Here is a 22,568-nt window from a genome sequence, read left to right as displayed (position 1 = left end):
AGGCCCACACTTCCCATTGAAATCCTGATAGGTTTATGTTGGTTAAAATTGTTTTTATTTTTAAATATTGTATTGTTCATTCATTTACCAAAATTGTGCTATGGTAATAATATAATATATTGTGTATACATATAATATTGATAATAATATTATAATGTAATACAATCTAATATTTATTTATTTATTATAGTATTTCTACCCCGCCCTTCTCACCCAGTATGGGACTTAGGGCGGCTAATAATAATAATACAATGTAATAATATTGTATAATATAATAATACTAATTATATATTATATATTAAATGTAATATTACTAATAATAATATGGTATAGTGGTATAGTACAATATAGTAATATATAATGCTAATATTATGCTATGCTAATAATATAATATATTGTATGTACATACAACTTGTAAGCCGCTGAGTCCCCTTCGGGGTGAGAGAGGGTGGAGTATAAATGTAGCAAATAAATAAATAAATAAATAATAGAATCGTAGAGTTGGAAGAGACCTCGCAGGCCATCCAGTCCAACCCCCTGCAAGAAGCAGGAAATAAATAAATGATTGTTGTTGGGGTTTTTTTGTACTACAAATAAGACGTGCAGTGTACATAGGAATTTGTTCGGTTTTTTTTCCCAAATGATAATTCGGCCCCTCAACAATCTTGAGGGACCATGAACTGGCCCTCCACTTTAAAAGTTTGAGGACCCCTGGTCTACGGTGTTGATTAGTTTAAGCTACTTTTTAATTTTATTATTTATTACAACATTTATATAAATAAACATTTATAAATAAATATTTTGAAAGCCATCAGTCAAAGCCTTAACAAGATACTTAATCTCACAAAGATGAGGATAAAAGATAAAACTAAATTATTATTCAAACTGCAGACCACTGCTGTATCTGCAGTTTGAAAATGTGCCTAATGTTTGCTTTTAAGATCCAAATTGTCCCTTTAAAATATTATTTTGAAGACTTCTCACCCAACAACACTCAGGGCAGCTTACAATAAAACACACATATAAAAATTGTACAATACACTATAAATCAGATTAAAAATTATTAGCTTACATCAACATTCATAAACACATTCTAAAATACAGATGGACGTGTTCAAGTTCAAAAGACTGGGTAACATAAGGATAGCATGCAGTACCATAATTTAGATTAGATTGGGCTAATATGAAGGATGTGGGTATAATTTTGCTCCCCCCCCCAACTGGGCCACCAGATTAATAGAATCATAGAGTTGGAAAAGACCACAAGGTTAATCTAGTCCAAACCCCTGCCATGCAGGAATGCAGAATCAAAGAACCACTGACAGATGGCTATCCAGCCCTACTCAGTTGAATATGGCATTAGAAGTATTTATTTATTTATTACAGCATTTGTATCCCGCCCTTCTCACTCAAGAGGGGACTCAGGGCGGCTTACAATAAAAGCTTATATATAAAAATAATACAATACAATACAGTAACATCCATCTTCCGGTTCTTGGTATTTTGGACCTACTGATTTGTTTTTGAGGATCTGGGACTATAATATTCTAGGAGGACAAAGCTACAAATCCCTCAAATTGGTATATGACCTCTCCAGTTTTTGGTGATTTACATCTATAGAGGTTTTTGGTGGGGTGTCATGTCATCCTGTAGGCCAAAAAACATACAGCCTGCAACTTATGCAACTCATCATGTTTTAGAGTTATGAGAACAAGCATAAGAATGCTACTGTACCTAATTGGTTGTGTAGACTTACAAAAGCATAGTTTGTCAAGAAACTGAGAAATTCTCTCTTTTACAGTACTTTAAAGCACATTCTGAATACTGGAGGAATGCACTACATCATTCTTCCTTTGCAGTACCCATTCCTCCCTGTCTCTATTCTTCCAGTTTGGCGTAAAGGAAGAGTCTAGAATCTTCTGCTTCTTTTTTGGATTAATAGCAATTTAATAAAACACCAAATCCTAAATTGTTATTAATTATAATTATAATATTGGAAACAAAACAACATGGTTTGAAGTTGACTTTTTCACATTCGTCCTAATTAAGATTAACTATAGCATGTCCAGGTTCAGATGTCAAGGACAGAACGCCACAAGGTTCAAAATAACAGAGTTTATTTAATTACAGAACTCAAAAATGCCCGTAAAAACACAAGGGCCAGGCAATTTTAGCCTTTAGGAGCAAAAAAGGGACAAGGGAAAAACGTACAAAAGATAAACCGGATTAAACCGAAGTTTAATCCGGGTAAAAACAAACTGCTTGCTTCAGCCTGAGGGTAAACAAAACAAAAGCCAAGGAACAAAGAATGCAACTAATTGGCAGCAGATTCCTCTCTGCTGCTGTCACGACCCAGGCAGCAGAGGCACCAATAACCATACACAGAGGCCAGAATCTAACTAATATCTTTATTGAAGGAATATATAAAGTTAATAAAAACAAGTGTAGAAAATAGTCCAGAATTAGACCCTTCAGGAAAGGTCAGAATTAGTCCAAAAAAGCAATGTCCAATAAGAAATATTAAGGTCCAAAGTTGTAATCCAATAACCGAAACACTCACTTTGCCAAGCAAAGTGAGGGGAGATGACAAGGTCCTTTAGTCCATAAAACTTGAGCGTGGCTAGGAAATAACTTGATACTTGAAACAAGGCTCGAACGTGGAACAAGGTAACTAAGAACAAGAACAAGGTCCGTGGAATAACTTGGTAAAATCCGTGAAACAAGGCAAGGATTAGTCCTGGGAAACAAGGCAAGGTCCGTAGGTAAACAAGGCTGGGAAGCAAGGCGAAGGCTGGATAGCAAGGCAAGGCTTGAGCTGAAGCGAGGCTTGAATCGGAGCGCGCTGTCCAGACACAACTCGCTCCGTAGGCTGACGAATTGACTCCGCGAAGTTGCTACGCGGGCAAAACACCTATTTAGAGTCCAACTTTCTCACCAAAGCGATTCTCTGGGAATCAGAAACGAAAGCTAAACTCTGAGACCAGATGTTAAACTCCTTAAAGATTCTCACGAGAACCAATGTTAATTGGCAACATTCTTAGCTGCTATCCTCGCACTCCTGCGCGAAGCTGAATCCAAACTTCTCTGTTGTTTACAAAACTCCCGGCGCAAGAACACGGGAGAAGTAGGCTCTGGGGTTGTTTGACATACTTCTGGGGCACAACTTTCTTGCAGGTGCAAGGTTTCCAGATCTGCCTGGGAAAGATCTGGCTGAGAGGAATCCAGTTCAGACTGGGAAGGTAAAAAACCCAAGTTTTCATCTTCATCAGGGATTACAATGTCCTGAGCAGGACTACAAGGCCCATGGTTCATCACACTATCCCCCTCCTCAGGGCCCCTCCCAAACTGGGGTCCTCTCCCCGAGGCGCGAGGTCGCGGTTTGGTGGGATAGGTCAGATGGAAGCGACGGGTTAGATCAGGAGCATGAACTGTGGAGGCGTCTTCCCAAGAGCGTTCCTCAGGCCCAAAACCCACCCAGTCAATGAGATATTGTAGGCGGCGGCGATGAAAGCGAGAATCCAAAATGTCCTCAACCTCGAACTCCTCCTCCCCATTCATCAAAACAGGAGGGGGGGCCGGTTGGTCTGTATCAGGACGCACACCATCCGCCGGAAGGAGCAGGGAACGGTGAAACACTGGGTGAATGCGCATTGAACGCGGAAGTTGGAGTTTGAAAGTCACGGGGTTTAATTGCGCCACCACTGGATAGGGGCCAATGAAGCGGGCATCTAACTTCCGGCATGGGCGGTGGGAGGGCAGAAAGCGAGTGGACAGGAAAACCCGATCTCCTACCTTGATTTCGGGGCCCGGCTGGCGGTGTTTGTCAGCGTGGCGTTTATAGTCCTCCTTGGCTTGGTCCAGTTGCTGGAGCAAAAGTTGTTGCACCGCTGTGAGTTCCTGCAGCCAATCCTCTGCTGCGGGAACTTCTGAAGTTTCAATGACAGGGGGAAAGAAACGTGGATGGAAACCGTAGTTTGCAAAGAACGGCGTTTCTTTTGTAGAAGCTTGAACTCCATTATTGTAGGCAAACTCAGACAGTGGTAACAGAGAAGCCCAATTGTCCTGTTGGTAGTTTACATAACAGCGAAGGTACTGCTCCAAAGTGGCATTGGTGCGTTCCGTTTGCCCATCTGTTTGGGGATGATGAGCTGAAGATAAGCGAGAGTCTATGCCCAATAGTTTTTGTAGTGCCTTCCAAAAACGAGAGGTGAATTGAGATCCACGGTCTGTGACTAAACTCTTGGGCAATCCATGTAGTCTGAAAACATGCTGAAGAAATAGATCCGCAGTTTCTTTGGCCGTGGGGAGGCCTTCGCAGGGAATGAAATGGGCTAACTTGGTGAATAGGTCCACCACCACTAAGATCGTGGTGAATCCACAGGAAGGTGGTAGGTCAGTGATGAAATCCGCGGAAATTATTTCCCATGGGCGAGATGGGGTAGGAAGGGGGTGCAAAAGCCCTGAGGGCTTCTCCCTTCGTATCTTGGAGCGCTGGCATACTGGGCAGGTGTTGACATATTTTTCCACATCCTTGCGGATCTTGGGCCACCAAAAATCTCTTAGGATCAAATGCATGGTTTTAAATAGTCCGAAGTGTCCTGCTGGTTTGCAGTCATGACACAGACGAAGCGCTTTTTCCCTGCCCGGTCCGGGTGGGATATAAACATGATTTCTATAGCAGAGCAGCCCATCTTTAAGCGAAAAGGGAAAATGCAGACCTTGGCGAAGTTGGTCCTGCGCCCAGGCATCTGCCTGCTGACTAGCCCTGATTTCTTGAGCACAGATGGGTCCTGGAGTAGGGGAAGTTGAACCAATGGGACTGGATTTGGTGTTCCCCACTGTGAGCGTGGCAAAGTTCTCAGGTTGTAGCAGTTGGGATTCAAAGGTCTCCTTGCGTCCTGCAGCGTATTCCGGTTTACGTGACAGGGCGTCTGCTTGCTTGGTTTGAGCTGGGGTCACATAATGAATCTGGAAGTTGAAACGTTCAAAGAATAAAGCCCAACGTTGCTGCCTCTGATTTAGTTTGCGGGCAGTTCTTAGATGTTCTAGATTACGATGATCAGTGTGGACTTCAATGGGGAATTTGGCTCCTTCTAGCCAATGTCTCCAAGTTTCAAAGGCTGCCTTTATGGCCAGTAGTTCTTTTTCCCAAATGGTGTAATTCCTCTCTGGTGTGGTTAGTTGACGAGAATAAAAGGCACAGGGGTGGAGGTGATCTCCCACCGGTTGTAAGAGTACAGCCCCAATTGCCACATCAGAGGCGTCCGCTTGCACCACAAAAGGGGTTCCAGGATTTGGGTGCTGTAGAATTGGCTGGGAGGTGAATAGTTTCTTCAGTTGCTGGAACCCTTTCTCTGCTTGATCAGTCCAGCGGAAAGGCTGCTTTCCACGGATGCAGCTAGTGATGGGGTCGGACCAGCGGGCAAAATCTGGAATGAACTTGCGGTAGTAGTTCGCGAACCCCAAGAAACGCTGCACCTCTTTCTTGTTAGTTGGCGCCCGCCATTCCAATACTGCTGAAACTTTGGCTGGATCCATGGAAAGCCCTAGAGGCGAGATGCGGTAGCCAAGGAAATCTACCTCTTGTAGATCAAAAGCGCATTTTTCTAGCTTGGCATAAAGGCCATGATCCCGCAGTCGTTGCAACACCATTTTGACGTGGTTCTCATGTTCTGATTGTGATCTGGAAAACACCAAAAAATCGTCCAAGTAGATTATCAAGAATCTGTCTAGATAGTCCTGAAAAATATCGTTGACAAAATGCTGGAACGTTGCGGGAGCTCCGCATAAACCGAAATTCATAACTCGGGACTCGAATAATCCGAATTTAGTCTGGAAGGCGGTCTTCCACTCGTCCCCTTCTCTGATGCGAACTAGATTATAAGCCCCCCGAAGATCCAGCTTGGTGTAGACCTTGGCTCCTCGAAGTCGGTCCAGTAGATCCGAGATTAAGGGCAGGGGATAGCTGTTCCGCTTGGTGATATTGTTCAATGCTCTGTAGTCCACCACCAAGCGTAATTCCCCTGACTTCTTCTTCACAAACATCACTGGGGAGGCGGCTGGGGATTGAGAGGGTCTGATGAACCCCTTGCGAAGGTTTGTCTCTAAGAATTCCCTGAGAGCTTCTTGCTCTGGTTCAGTCAGGGAGTAGAGATGCCCTCGCGGGATCGGGGCCCCCTCCACCAAGTCAATGGCACAGTCATAAGGTCTATGTGGGGGTAATTTTTCGGCTTCTTTCTCATTGAATACATCCCAATACTCGGAGTACTTCTTTGGCAAGGTGATGATGGGCTCGGAGTCTGTGGCATGGCATACCTTGGCTACGAGGCAATGGTTTTGGCAGTACGGTGAAGCAAACTGCAGTTCTCTGTTGGACCAGGAGATGTTAGGGTCGTGGAGTGTCAGCCATGGAATTCCCAAAATCACAGGGAAATGGGGAACCTCGGTAACAAAGAAGGAAATCTCTTCCATATGTTCCCTTATCCACATCCTGGTGGGTTCCGACCACTGGCTTACGGGGCCCGTCTTGAGGGGACGGCCGTCTATGGCTTGCACCACACGGGCATTCTTGAAATCATGATATTGTAATCCCAGAGAGTCGGCATACTCTCTATCGATGAAATTGTTGGTAGCTCCAGAGTCTATCATGGCGTGGATCATGACGGGTCCCCTTTTTGCTGACCATAATGTGACCACGAGAAGGAACAGGACCCCGGTTGGCGGCTCTTGGATGGATTTTTTGACCGGGTTGGCGAGCCTCTCTACACCCGGTCGTTGGCTTCCCCCGCCGGCTGTGTGCCAGTCGGCTCAGACGCCTTCGACTCCGTGGAGGACGCCGCCGCAAGACGGGCGGCAGGCTTCCCTTTGGCTGGGCACTCTCTGGCGAAGTGGCCCCCGTTCCCGCAGTACCAGCAGAGGTTCAAGCGTTGACGACGGGCCTTCTCGGCGGCATCTAGTCTGGGACGCACATTGCCCAACTGCATCGGCACCTCCTCGCCTCCTCTAGGGTATGGGGTTGGCGGTGGGGGTCTCCACACCGGACGTGGCTGAACACTGGCGGGAGCGGGGGGTTTTGCCCCGGCTCTACCGCCCTGGCCTCGAACCCATTGTTTCCTGTTGGCAATCATGACTTCAGCCCGTAAACATTGATCAATGAGTGCCTCGAGGGTCTGGGGAGGATCCACCTTGGAGATTTCTTCCAGCATTTCAATGTTGAGACCCTCCCGAAATTGTCCTCTGAGGGCTACATCGTTCCAGCCGGTGTTGTGGGCCAGCACGCGGAACTCGGCTATGTACTGAGACATGGGTCTGTCTCCTTGAAGGAGGCGCCGGAGTTTGTGACCGGCTGCCTCCAAATTGTCCTCGATTCCCCAGGTCTCCTTAAGGTGATCCAAGAAGCGTTGTGCTGAACTTAGGTGGGGGGAGGCTTGATCAAACAGGGCCGTCGCCCAGCTAGCCGCTGGTCCGTCTAGAAGACTGTAGACCCACGCCACCTTGATGTCTTCTTGGGGAAACTCGGCATCACGGGCCTCTAGATAAGCTTGACATTGGCGGCGGAAAACATGAACCTTAGCAGCTTCTCCAGAAAACTTGGTAGGCAACGCCATGGCCGGGAGGCGAACTCCGCGCTCCCTCAACCCTTTTATTTCTCCATCCTGCGCGTTGAGTCTGTCACGGATGCGGTCCACTTCGTCCTTGCTGATGGTGTAGCTGAGCGGCTGTCCAGCCGGCGCGGCTCCGGTAGACATCCTGGCCTCGGTTAGTTGGTGCTTATGGGTGGCGGAGTCAAACTGTCACGACCCAGGCAGCAGAGGCACCAATAACCATACACAGAGGCCAGAATCTAACTAATATCTTTATTGAAGGAATATATAAAGTTAATAAAAACAAGTGTAGAAAATAGTCCAGAATTAGACCCTTCAGGAAAGGTCAGAATTAGTCCAAAAAAGCAATGTCCAATAAGAAATATTAAGGTCCAAAGTTGTAATCCAATAACCGAAACACTCACTTTGCCAAGCAAAGTGAGGGGAGATGACAAGGTCCTTTAGTCCATAAAACTTGAGCGTGGCTAGGAAATAACTTGATACTTGAAACAAGGCTCGAACGTGGAACAAGGTAACTAAGAACAAGAACAAGGTCCGTGGAATAACTTGGTAAAATCCGTGAAACAAGGCAAGGATTAGTCCTGGGAAACAAGGCAAGGTCCGTAGGTAAACAAGGCTGGGAAGCAAGGCGAAGGCTGGATAGCAAGGCAAGGCTTGAGCTGAAGCGAGGCTTGAATCGGAGCGCGCTGTCCAGACACAACTCGCTCCGTAGGCTGACGAATTGACTCCGCGAAGTTGCTACGCGGGCAAAACACCTATTTAGAGTCCAACTTTCTCACCAAAGCGATTCTCTGGGAATCAGAAACGAAAGCTAAACTCTGAGACCAGATGTTAAACTCCTTAAAGATTCTCACGAGAACCAATGTTAATTGGCAACATTCTTAGCTGCTATCCTCGCACTCCTGCGCGAAGCTGAATCCAAACTTCTCTGTTGTTTACAAAACTCCCGGCGCAAGAACACGGGAGAAGTAGGCTCTGGGGTTGTTTGACATACTTCTGGGGCACAACTTTCTTGCAGGTGCAAGGTTTCCAGATCTGCCTGGGAAAGATCTGGCTGAGAGGAATCCAGTTCAGACTGGGAAGGTAAAAAACCCAAGTTTTCATCTTCATCAGGGATTACAATGTCCTGAGCAGGACTACAAGGCCCATGGTTCATCACAGCTGCCAACACGGTGCTTAGAGGAACTTGCGTCGCTCCCACACACACAGCAGACAGGATTTCCAACACGAACAGATCAGCCAAGGATTGTAGCAGAAGAGTAGACCCAGTTCCTTTCCGTGGTTCAAAGCCAGAAGTAGACGTTGTAGTTTCCAAGTCCAGAAGGGGGAAGACAAGCCGTGGTCAGTTCAATCCGAGTTTTCAAAGCAGGAGATGGCGTCCGTCAAGAAGACGACGGAAGGTCAAGGTCTCAGCACAGGAAAACACACCAGTCTTCAGGAAAGCGTCCCACACAGATCCCAAGCGTTTGTCCAGATTACCTTGCCCAACGCAATTTGCAATTGCTCCCAAGCCCCATTTTATGCCAGTTACAAATCCTCATCACTGTCAGCTGTCCTCCTTAACCCGGGCGTTTCCTCATCACTTTCCTCATCAGAGCTGGAACACCTCTGACTACGCCCCACAGCATCTCCAGCTGTGGATCCCGTCCCATCCCTCCAGCTAAGCCATGGGTCTAATCCTGAAAGTCCCCATTCATCTTCTATCCCATCATGACCAGTGGCACCCAATTCCTCCCTTACCCGAGTCCAATCCATCTCATCCTCCTCCGAGCTAACCAGCCCCTCCTCCATTCTCTCCGTAAACCCCTCAAAAGACTCTTCGTCAGATGGTGCTGCAAAAATGTCTCGCAGTCTTTTTCTTTCTCGCTCCTCGAGAGTATCTGACTCTCGAGGAGTCTTACGCCCACGTCTGTCAGTAACAGAGCCATGAGGCTCAATCATAACACTATCCCCTCTCACAAAGGCCTCCTCCCCCGATGGCGGAGAAGTGGCAGTGATACCCTCCGCTATAGCACCACGACGACTAGAGGTATCCAGTTTCAACAGCGAACGATGGAAGACTGGATGGACCTTTAAACTAGACGGTAAACGCAAACGAAACGCAACGGAAGAAATCTTTTTAACGATAGGAAAGGGACCCAAATACCGAGGCGCAAACTTTCCCCCAGCCTGTTTAATATGTTTGGAGGATAACCACACCAAATCCCCTTCTTCCAACTCCTCCCCTGCCTGCCTGTGGCGGTCAGCCTGAGTCTTTTGCGTTGCCTTAGCTTCCAACAGTAAGCGACGGGCAACATCATGCAATGCAGCCATTTCCGAAGAGCGGTACACAGGGTCCGAAGAGACCACATTGGTCGACGGCGCCACACCTCCCCGTGGGTGAAAACCATAAGTTAGCTCAAATGGCGTATGCTGACTAGACGCGTGCACCGCATTGTTGTAAGCGAACTCAGCCACCGGTAACCACTTCACCCAAGCCGTGGGTTGATCCAAGCAAAAACAACGCAAGTACTGCTCTAAGAGCCCATTAACCCGTTCAGACTGTCCATCCGTTTGTGGATGAAAAGCTGAAGAAACGTTTAACTTAGTCCCTAAGCACTCATGGAAGTGTTTCCAAAAGCGTGACACAAATTGCGGAGCCCTATCTGAAATAATCACCTCGGGTGCTCCGTGCAAACGATAGATGTGCTTAGTAAATAGTAAGGCCAACGTAGGGGCCGCCGGAATGGTTGAACAAGGAATAAAATGAGCCAGTTTGCTAAATAAATCCACCACCACCCAAATACAAGTATAACCCCCAGACTTAGGTAAATCCGAAATAAAATCCATGGAAATGATTTGCCATGGCCTCTCTGGAACAGGTAGAGACGACAACAACCCTCTAGGGCGCCCAACAGGCGTCTTACTCTGCTGGCAAACAGCGCAGCTGTCACAAAAGCGCAAAATGTCTTGCCGCATCTTTGGCCACCAGTAGCTCCTGGTGATAAGCTGTACGGTCTTGAACCTGCCAAAGTGCCCAGCCATGGGTTCGTCATGGTGGGCTCTAATCACCTCCAACCTGAGGGCCCCCACTGGTACGTAAACCTGCCCCCTGCGTACCAATACTCCGTCTTGATCCTGTAGATGCGGCAGTATCGTACGGTTACCTGCTGATAGCAACATCAGTTGTTCCTGAGTCCACACATCATCCCTCTGAGCCTCAAGGATCTGGCCATGTAACCCGAGCTCATTGTCTACAACACATAGAGAGGCAGTAGGCAAGATGGTCTGACATACTACCTGCTCATTGGTCTTAAACTCCGGCTTGCGGGATAAAGCATCGGCCCGCAAGTTTGCCTTCCCCTCCACGAACTGCACCTTGAAGTTAAACCTGGAGAAAAACAAAGCCCATCGGATTTGACGCTGGTTTAACTTCTTTGCTGTTTGCAAGTGCTCTAAGTTCTTGTGATCAGATCTGACCACGATCTGGTGCCGTGCCCCTTCAAGCCAGTGCCGCCACACCTCAAACGCCACCTTAATCGCCAACAACTCCTTCTCCCATATGGTATAGTTCTGCTCGAAGGGTGTTAGTTGCCGCGAGTAAAATCCACAGGGACGCAAGGTCCCTGAGGAATCCTTCTGAGACAATACAGCCCCCAACGCGTAGCTAGAAGCGTCCGCTTCTACCACGAACGGTTTGTCAACATCAGGATGTGTTAGTATGTTATCCGATTGAAAACTAGACTTAAGTTGTAGAAACGCATCGTGAGCTTCCCGCCCCCACACAAATGGCTGTTTCTTACGCAGGAGCTGCGTCAAAGGTACCGTGAGCTTTGCAAAGTTCGGAATAAACTCCCGGTAGTAGTTAGCGAAACCTAAGAACCTTTGTACATCCTTCTTAGTCTTAAGCTCCTGCCATGAGTTGACGGCGTCAACCTTATGTGGGTCCATTTTAAGTTCCCTACCTGACACTACATGACCTAGGAACTCCACTTCAGGCACATGAAAGACGCACTTGGAAGCCTTGGCGAAAAGCCCATTAGCCCGCAGACGGTGCAGAACCTGCTTGACATGTTGACGATGTTCTTTCTCGTCCTTAGAAAAAATCAAGATATCATCCAAATAAATCACTAAAAATTGGTCAATTAGGTCCCTGAACACATCGTTCATGAACCTCTGGAAGACCGCGGGAGCGTTGCAAAGTCCGAAAGGCATGACTCGGAACTCGTGGCATCCGAAACACGTGTTAAATGCCGTCTTCCATTCATCCCCTTCCCGTATACGGATTAAGTTATATGCCCCCCGCAGGTCAAGCTTGGTAAAGACCTTAGCCCCTTGCACCCTTGATAATAGTTCCGAGATTAAAGGTAGCGGGTACCTATCCCGAATGGTGTATTTGTTTAGGATCCGATAGTCGCAGACCAGCCTAAGTTCCCCAGTCTTTTTGGCTACAAAAAATACTGGTGCCGCAGTTGGTGAACTAGATGGGCGAATAAACCCCTTGGCTAAATTTTCATCCAGAAACTCCCGCAAAGCTTGCCTTTCCGGTACAGTCAAGGCATACAGCCTTCCTGCTGGCAATTTCGCACCTTCTGCTAACTTGATGGCGCAATCATATGGCCTGTGCGGTGGTAATTTGTCCGCTTCTCTTTTACAAAACACATCAGAGAACTCCCCATACTCAGCAGGCACTCCCTCCATATCAGATTGAGTAACATTCAGAATCCAACCGTCCTGCCTCTTTAAGGTTACTTTACGTGTCGCCCAATCTACTTGTGGATTTACTACAGCTAGCCAATCCATCCCCAGGATCACGTCATATCTAGGCAAGCTCGTAATATCCCACACAAACGTTCCCGTTACTCCCTGCACCTCCCACATTACTGCTGAGGTTTCATGGTTAACCACCCCAGTCTCCAGCAGTCTCCCATCTGCTCCTTCCACCCACACGTCGCATGCTTTGCGCACTCTAGGAATGCCATGCTTCCTAGCAAACTCAATATCTACATAAGAGACCGTAGCCCCTGAGTCCAGCAGTGCCAAAGTGGAAACAAGTTCCCTTCCCCCAACAGATAATGTAATGGGTATGAAAACATGCTTCCTCCCCTCAGTTGACTGCTTGAGGAGCCCTAGTGCGTTGGACTCACGTCGCACTAGGGCTGGCCTTTTCCCGAAAGCTGGGAAGGTTTCACATTACAGGTTTTGGCAAAATGCCCCGCATTCCCACAGTACAAACACAAACCCAGCTGCCTCCTACGGCTCTTTTCCTCTGTAGACAGCTTTTTAAAGACCCCAAGCTCCATAGGCTCTTCCCCCATCACCACAGGTGCCCTGGTAATATGCATGGGTGGCGCACACATTGCTTTCGAGTGTCTACGAGCCTCGAACCTTGCGTCTAAACGCAGCACCTTAGCTACTAAGGCATCCCAATTTTCAGCCGGCTCCAAGCGTGCTAATTCATCCTGGAGCATATCACTTAACCCGGCAGTAAATAAAAGCATGAATGCATTTTCCCCCCAATCCAGCTGGTGGCGATACAGGTTAAACTTATTTAAGTAATCCAAAACAGTCCCTTTTCCCTGTTTCAACCGATACAGAGCCCACCCAGCATTCTCCGTGCGGAGAGGATCCCCAAAAGTGTCAATAACTTTTTGAAATTATCCAAATTGTCTTTGACTGGGTCATTTCCCAAAATTAAATTAGTGGCCCATTGTCCTGCGGGACCGGTCAACAAACTCAAAATAAATGCCACCTTGCTAGTGTCTGTAGGAAAAGCATGAGCACTGAGCTGGGAAAAATAAAGCTCCACTTGTGCCAAAAAGGTTAGCAACTTGCACCTGGTCCCATCAAAGCGTTCAGGAGTCAAAACATGTCCTTTCACAGCATGAGCAGCTTGGCTAACGGTAAAAGCCGTTTGTAATTGGTCAAATTTGGCTCTTAACTCATCCATCGTCTTCCTGACGGGTTTATTGCTGCAATAAACTTTTTTATGGCGTTGGGCAATCTGTCAAGGACAGAACGCCACAAGGTTCAAAATAACAGAGTTTATTTAATTACAGAACTCAAAAATGCCCGTAAAAACACAAGGGCCAGGCAATTTTAGCCTTTAGGAGCAAAAAAGGGACAAGGGAAAAACGTACAAAAGATAAACCGGATTAAACCGAAGTTTAATCCGGGTAAAAACAAACTGCTTGCTTCAGCCTGAGGGTAAACAAAACAAAAGCCAAGGAACAAAGAATGCAACTAATTGGCAGCAGATTCCTCTCTGCTGCCAACACGGTGCTTAGAGGAACTTGCGTCGCTCCCACACACACAGCAGACAGGATTTCCAACACGAACAGATCAGCCAAGGATTGTAGCAGAAGAGTAGACCCAGTTCCTTTCCGTGGTTCAAAGCCAGAAGTAGACGTTGTAGTTTCCAAGTCCAGAAGGGGGAAGACAAGCCATGGTCAGTTCAATCCGAGTTTTCAAAGCAGGAGATGGCGTCCGTCAAGAAGACGACGGAAGGTCAAGGTCTCAGCACAGGAAAACACACCAGTCTTCAGGAAAGCGTCCCACACAGATCCCAAGCGTTTGTCCAGATTACCTTGCCCAACGCAATTTGCAATTGCTCCCAAGCCCCATTTTATGCCAGTTACAAATCCTCATCACTGTCAGCTGTCCTCCTTAACCCGGGCGTTTCCTCATCACTTTCCTCATCAGAGCTGGAACACCTCTGACTACGCCCCACAGCATCTCCAGCTGTGGATCCCGTCCCATCCCTCCAGCTAAGCCATGGGTCTAATCCTGAAAGTCCCCATTCATCTTCTATCCCATCATGACCAGTGGCACCCAATTCCTCCCTTACCCGAGTCCAATCCATCTCATCCTCCTCCGAGCTAACCAGCCCCTCCTCCATTCTCTCCGTAAACCCCTCAAAAGACTCTTCGTCAGATGGTGCTGCAAAAATGTCTCGCAGTCTTTTTCTTTCTCGCTCCTCGAGAGTATCTGACTCTCGAGGAGTCTTACGCCCACGTCTGTCAGTAACAGAGCCATGAGGCTCAATCATAACATCAGATGTCACAGCAATTACTCACTGTATTTAACCATGTGTTGAAATGCTAGAATCAATTATAACTTGCCACAGAATGTTTCCACTGTGTGAAAGCATCGATGTATGGCGATTTTGTTGCCTATAACAGGGTGGAAATGAATATAAGCCAAATGGACAGTATACATGGTTCTAGTACTCTTCAACTGCAATTTCTGACATCTTCAACAAGAAGTCTAATTCAAATTGTGTAGTTTAAATGCTTAAAACATTGTATTATGAATCTGATATTAAAATTGTGTTGTCTGAGTCACCTAATGCCAATGTCTTGTTAGATTTTCATATGATGATTCATCCACAAAAGAATTTGATAAGAGCGTTTTTGGTCACAAACTTATCATACTATAATAGTTATCTTTGGAAGCAGTATTAAGTTCTTACAATAAATTCAGACAGCAGCTTTCAGACTTGGTAAAGGCCTCCTGTATTTATCATGATTTCGTATTGCACTGCTCAGTTTTAGAACTGTTATGTATACTGCAAAATAGATTTTTCATAAAATAATAAAAAGCATCCCATATTATAGTATTTTCAACTTGTGTCTTGCTGCACATTATGTGACTGTCACAGTAGCTACTTGGTTTAGAATTCATATCTGGTTATACCAAAGATCATACTAGAGCTGACATTTTCTCTATTCTTCCATGTAAGTACAATACTGTCTTCAGAGCAGGTAGAAAGTACCATGAATTATAGGCAAGGGAATAGATTATTAGTCAGATGTGATTCACATGCAGGCAAATGATTGTTAGTGCTTTAAATTATTATTCCAAGTGCTCCATGAAAAGGTAACGATTTTTTAAAATTAAAATTATTACTATTTTAGAAATAATTGGGGGGGGGGATCTCAGTATAGCACCATCCAAGAGAGCCAAAGAAGACCTTAAGATCATGATGGGAGGAGGGCCTAGTAAGGTGTATCTAGATGCTGTTTTTATGTTTTAATATCTTAATGACAATGGTTTTAAATTGTATTTATATGTTGATTGTTTCTATTGATTTTATGTTATGTTTTATTAGCTTTGTATAATGAGCCATTGAATTTTTGCCTAGATGTATGTTGTATGCCGCTTTGAGCCCTGCGGGGTGAGAAGAGTGGGATAGAAATGAAGCAATAAATAAATAAATAAATAGTGATTTCTTGTGCCCATGAGTGGCGTGTAGAATAGTAGGGAATATATTTAGCACCTTCTATGTGAAACACAAACTATAGACTCTATATTTCACCAGATGGCTCCTAGGAACCAAAATATCAGAAATTAAAATTTTTGCATAATCAAATTAAATGTCTTGCATGTTCAAATTGTGAAACTACCTTCCTTCATCAATATTACTGTCATTTTATTAAACACAGTATGCATCTGTGAGATAAAATTTAGTGCTCCGTTTTGAATTTCACATTTCAAAGCTACTCCGTGACTAAAAATGTTTGAGACCTCCTTCTCTATAGCATCAAAGTTACATATTTGCTTTTGACTTGTAATAGTTGGAGAAAGTGCAGTGATGCTAGTGTATCTGAAAACCAGACAAACATCATGTAACAATTATACAACACACTTTTAGTAAAGGTGTGGTTTACTGGAACTCATAGTCCATAGATCTTGTAAACAATATGAGCTTTTATAGAAAACCTTGTGAAATTCATGGCATTGCAATAAAACAATAAGTGACTTGAAGGTACATAAAGACACACAGTCTACTGGTATGTTTGGCTCTTCTGAAAACTGTATGATGCTTTCCATATGCTTGTTGCCATGATCCTTTTAGAGTGACAGAATGTGGTATGGATTGGCAGGGAAGTGGCTATTCGAATTCACTCCAATCACAAATAAACCATTGGGCAGCCTCGCAACTGGAAAAATACTTGGCCCATCTCTCTTTCTATTTGTCATCCTACATTTGCTATTCTCTTGCCACCTTTGCTGCTTTTGGACGAAAAGGGGGGTCTTGTTATTGGAAGGCAGTACTCACCTTACTTCCTGTCTTGAAGCAAGTTCCCTGTCATCTGTTCTTTAGAGCTAAGGACCAACAATACAGGAGGTTGTTGTTCTGCTGCTGTCTCAAGCTGGGTGTGCAGTTCTTTGTTCTGTAGCTTGTGATACATGATGAAGGGGTGAAATTAATAAATTATAAATCTGTAAAAATGCTGTGATATACTGCATAATGTTGTGATTTGACTATTGTTTTTGGAAACAAACATTGTTGCATTACCATTGCTTAAATAATGGAAGGTGGAATATATGATAGAATTTTAAAAGCTATCTTCTGTTAAAAGATAAGTTAATTGTACATAGAGACTTTAGAACAGAAACTATTGGAGGCTATTGGTTAAAAAGATATCAATGGTACAAACAGATAGGTAAGAGATTGTCATTTAATTTAGTTGTTGGGGTAAATTATCGTACAACTCTGTTAGAATGGAAAATTGTAGGTCTTTAATGAAGGTACAAACTCACAAGCATGCTTTATAATGTTTACTGGTTTCATTGTGATATGAAGTCTTATGTGTATTTTGCTTCTTTTTTTAAAAAAAGGATGCTTATACCATTTGCCTCTTTCATGAAAAGGAATAATGTAGTTGTGTGACTTGCTGGCTATAATGTAACATTTTTCATAGACATGATTAATGTGGTTCAAACTACAGTGTTCCCTCACTTATTGTGGGGGTTATGTTCCAGGGCCACCCGCAATAAGTGAAAATCCACGAAGTAGGGGTGCTATATTTATTTTAATATTTACACATTATATTATTAGTTAGGTGGCCTTTCTCCCCTTCGCATTCCTTCTTCCTGCGCTTCTTCTTGGTGGCATTCTCTCCAGCGCCTGCCATTTTCCCTTTTCCATGTGCCTCCCTCTGGTCAGCATCCAGAGTGGCCCAGCTGGACGCCGATGAGAGGGAGGGTGCATGTGCAAAAGGGAAACTAGCATTTTTTGCGCATACGCCACCGCTCAAAAAAAACCCAATAAGCAGTGAGGGAACAAAAAGCGAACCGCAAAGTAGGGAGGGAACACTGTACCTTCTAAAATGATTTTCTAAATACTCCACTATAATTTCTTCATTTGTTCCATAAACTTGGGGTGAGGAATAAGACAGCATTATCTTTGACTCTATTTTTATGTATGCAGAAAAAACCTGAGGATGCTCTCTATATGATAAATATGTTTGAATATAACTGTGTGTAGAATCCTGTAATAGATCGTGATAATATTTCTGGATACTATTACGCAATAAATCCATTTTATAGAAGTTAGAACCCAATTTCCTAGCGAGCTGAAAAACACTGCACCAAGAACTGATTAATAACATACATTTTGAAATGATGTATTTTCAGAAATGATTTTATACAATAAATTTTAGGTTTTTGATTTCCTTTATGTATAAAAATACTTATATATAATTTATTACTTTAAAAATCTGAAAAGCTTTTTCCTGGGCTTTAGCTCAAGAAACATAGTAATGTCACAAAAGGAAAAAAAATCCCAGCACAAAATCTGCTCAATGAGTGTAAGTTGTTGTGTAAATATCTAATTAATTCTGTTCGTGACTGGGAGTCTTACAGAAATTATCAATGAATTTTACATTCTAGTCGTGTAGCAATAGCCTGCATGCTGCTGATGTCACTGCCTTGCCTTATCAGGATTTTTGCTCTTTGTTTCACAGGGAGCTGTGATTGGTATAGATGATGAGGATGACAGCACCTTCACAATAACGGTTGATCAGAAAACCTTCCATTTCCAGGGTGAGCTGAAAGAAGGGTTTTTTTCTGTATTATATGCAGTCAGAGAAAATTTGCAGCTTTCAGTTTAATAAGCCAATTTTAAGCTTTTTTAGAAACAGGATTGTATGAATCAAGGTACAGGGAGTCAGGAGCACTGTGAGCTAGGGAGGGATTTATATCTGCAGTGTATACATATGTGCTAGAAAGGACTGGAGTTTTGGCAGGATCTGGAGATTAAAAATTTAAAGGATATATCTATCAGTCAAGGGGAAGAAAATAATGGACTTCCGTTGATGGGTTTTGCTTTCAAAAACAAAAAAAGCCTGATCTTTATTATCAAGATGCACTCTTGTGCCTTTCTGTATGAAGAAAGCAACAACATTGTGTGAGATTGCAGCGTTTGTTGATACAGAACTCAGAAGGCTGGAATGCATGAAGAGACTAGAAGGAATATTTGATTTAAAGGTGGACTTTTATTTCAGGACCTACAAGTTCTCATTCATTTCATCTATATTGCTTAGTTTTTGTCTGCCAGTCACCATTCTCCTGCTATTTATCTTGTTATTCATATTTGTTAACTCCAATGCCATCTGTTACTGCTATGTTTCGTCATTGCATGCTATGGTTCACCAGTAGAAAGGGTAAGGTACTGTACTCTTTATTTGTACTTTTATATATCCATGAAATAACTTTTTGTCTACAAAACTGGTAAATAGTACCACGTTTATAAAGTGCTACCATTTTTATGATTTTATTAATACCACAAATTTTGCTTGTTGGTAGTGTCTTACATTTTTCTTTCTTTTTTGTTCCCAGATGTGCTGCAAGTAAATGTTTTACTTGAGTCCACTAACCATTTATTTGTAGAAGTAAGATAGAGTTATGCTGTAATTTTTGCAATAGAACAAAATGTGTGGTCTTGCATTTTCCCTTTCTATTAAGTATTGACCATTCTAATGTTTGATAGCATTTTAAATTTCTGTAATACTAAATCTTAGGGTCTGTGTTGTGACTATATATTTTTTCTTTCATAGTGTGTTGTCAATGATTGGCTGTCCTACGGCTTTTTTTTACTGCTTTGATCATGATAAACACTGCATTACAAAAATGGAACATTAATCTGCCTTTTACTTTGTATGTAACACCATGCTGGCAGATAACTCAGTTTAAATTTATTATTGAGACAAAAGGAAGTAACTTTTTATGCTGATAAGCAAGTGTTCATTGAACAGTAGCAGCTGTATTAGATACCTTAATGCAGATAAAGGATGAACTCTTTCTACTGCAGCTGTTAAGGGAATATCTTCTGCAGTTCTCCTGCAGCAGTTCTGTAGTTGGCTGCAGAAAGAAAAGCCTTGAGGGAAATGGACACTTCATAGTAGAATGATATGTTGTGAATGCCTAATAACACATTTTTGCTTTAAAATAACTATCGTACACAGTATTACAAAGTACTTTCTTTTAATTAAATGAAATGTGACTTTATGATGATTTGTGTTTTCTACTAGCTTTTGAGTATGCTGACTATGCATTTCTATTTATAATAGGAAATTGAATTGTATTTAAGATGTAAAACAATGTACAATGGGCTAGCTTTATATACATCAAAAAGAAATTATATATGGTTGAACATTTTTCCTTTCTATGACATGAGAGGTATAATGACAAAGGAAGATAATCAAGTGCTAAAAGAATAACATTCATTTATTTGTGAAATGCTTATAAATTCTATTGTATGTCCTTGTAAACAGAACCTTTCTTTGTTTACCTCATGTGCATGCATATTAATATGGTGGTTTTCCTTCCACTGGGATAAATGGGAAAGACTTTTATTGAGGTGTGTGCACATCATCACAGTATACACACGAGCAAGTCCTAGATTAAGGTTTTGATTAAATTGACATGGATTACTTGCATGTTTCTTGGAAATGGTTTTGGTATTTATAGTTCTTTCTTTGCCTTATTAAACAGGAGAATAGAGTATTCTGTTGCTCACAGGATTTTCAATATTAGGTCAAATATTAACATAATTTGTGAATGTTAGAAGAGATTTTGGAGTATGTGTTATACCTTATATTGAAGAAATATAGAATTTTCTAGTATGTTGGATTTTCCCCCTCTGCATTGTGAGCTCTCCCATTCTTTGTGGAAATAATGTGACCTGACTCATAGGAATAAATGATGCAACTACACCAAATTCTATTTTGGCATGTGAACAGACATTTTTATTTGATTGTATATTTCACTGCACATTCTGTTCATACTGTGCTAGAGCATCCAGATTTCTTCCTTGATGCTATTGATTTCTTGAATTTGATGGATACGGATTGGAGAAACATTGAGATTCTTTCCTTCTCTCCATCTTGTTCTCTGTCTACACTAATTCCTTCCCTTCTTGCCACAGCTGGACACAGAGAAGGGGAAAATTCTGCTTTGCAAAATCTGACCTTGCCTGCTAGTTGCCTAGATCCTAAGAAGAAAAGGAAGAATGCTTCTGCTTCTCTTTTTGCTGAGTAACTTTTTGCTATAAATCCTTGTATGGCTGTTACAGATGTTGTATTTCACTCACAAAGATCTGTTGTAATGTCCTTAAGGAGTTTTTAATCTTATGTAATAATTTGGTTGTCTATAGCCTTCAGATACATTGCATATAAATTTTAGCACAATAATACAACATTTTGGGTTTCTACCTATGTTTGAAGATTTGTTAGAGCTAGTAAAATCTTTTGTCTTTGGGTCGTCAAAATTTGGTGTTGAGATCATGTTGTATAGTTCAAAAGTAAGAGAAACTTTTCTCAGATCAGACAGGATTTCTGCTATTGTTTGATGTATTCCCTTTTGGAAAGGATAAAGCAAAGAAGAGAATAATTAAGCATGTCCTTTATGGCATAAAAGTATTTATTTACCAGTATTCAAGATTAATATCTATTTGGTATTTCTGTTCTACTGTGACAATTACTATCTGCTTGCTGTACTTAAAGTTATACAAGAACCTACCTTAGTACTACCCAGTTGTATGATTTGACTTTTTTCTGCTGAAAGGGCACACCTTCATCTCTTTAGTGCAGTGGTTCTCCAGGTGGGTCCCCAGGTGTTTTGGCCTACATCTCCCAGAAGTCCCAGTCAGTTTACCAGCTGTTAGGATATCTGGGAGTTGAAGGCCAAAACATCTAGGGACCCACAGGTTGAGAACCACTGCTTTAATATGATAGATTTGGAAATGCTGTTTGAAATAACAAATATTTGTAATATCAGAGAATCAGTCTTATTTGTTTCATACATGCTCAATACCTTCAGCCATTTTGGTTGTCCTATTAAATATATCGGTACAATCTAGACCAGGCAAAGGCAAACTTCTGTCCTCCAAGTGTTTTGGACAATTCCTAACAACCAATAAGCTGGCTGGAACTTCTGAGAATTTAGGTCCAAAATACCTGGCCGAAGTTTGCCCATGCCTGCTCTAATTGCTCTTAATTTAGTGGCCTTGTCATAAGGTGAAGTAGTATAATAGAAGAGCATCTGCATATAATTCTGTAGATGAGGAGATCAAGTCTTGCTGGGTCTACTTTAAATTCATTCTTTTAGTTATAAAAGTAAATTCCTCTTTTGTTTGTTTATGTACTCACCTATGTCATTCACCCTTGCGATGTTTTACTATTTGAATAATAAATAGTAAACACCAAAAAAAAAAAAAAAGCAGACCCAATCACCCCATCTACAGAATGATAGGCAAATACTCTACCATTATGGTACTTTGCCTTATGACAAGGTCTCAATCCAGAGTAGTTAATGGAATATTGTTCAAGGTTAAATGTTAAATAACTTAATACTTGTGAGCCATTCAGCAAAAATACTGAATATGGGTCTAATAGAGTCTTCTAGAGAACCAATCATCAAATTCTGGGCAAAATCAATGAGCACCACAATGTCATCTCTCCTTTTCCATAGAGTAGCATTTGCAAGTTAAACAACAAACACAGATGCAAGGAGGATACTTTAGAGGGGGCAGTACTAGCAAGGATCAACGTGATCAGCGTGATCAACAGTGTTTTTCAAGTTTGAAATTGAATCTAATGTACCATCAAATCTAATGTACACCCTAATGTTAGTAGTATTAGTAATAGTAATAATGATAATAATAATAATAATAATAATAATAATAATAATAATAATAAT

At 42.8% G+C, this 22,568-nt stretch overlaps 1 protein-coding gene across 5 annotated transcripts in view; it reads left to right on the top strand.

Annotated features, from left to right (window-relative positions):
• Positions 1 to 22,568, top strand: part of osbpl9 (oxysterol binding protein like 9) — a 99,276-nt gene that overhangs the window by 22,211 nt on the left and 54,497 nt on the right. For 3 of the 5 annotated variants that reach the window (XM_003220296.4, XM_003220298.4, XM_062978312.1), the window contains exon 3: positions 18,335 to 18,413. In XM_003220296.4, coding sequence (XP_003220344.2) covers positions 18,335 to 18,413 — 79 coding nt within the window. Of the gene's footprint in view, positions 1 to 18,334; positions 18,414 to 20,796; positions 20,906 to 22,568 lie in introns of all 5 variants that reach the window. The other 2 variants (XM_062978311.1, XM_062978310.1) reach the window with 1 other exon arrangement.

Source organism: Anolis carolinensis, chromosome 4 (genome assembly GCF_035594765.1).
Source record: "Anolis carolinensis isolate JA03-04 chromosome 4, rAnoCar3.1.pri, whole genome shotgun sequence".
NCBI lineage: Eukaryota > Metazoa > Chordata > Lepidosauria > Squamata > Dactyloidae > Anolis > Anolis carolinensis.
This window is presented reverse-complemented; position numbering and strand designations above follow the sequence as displayed.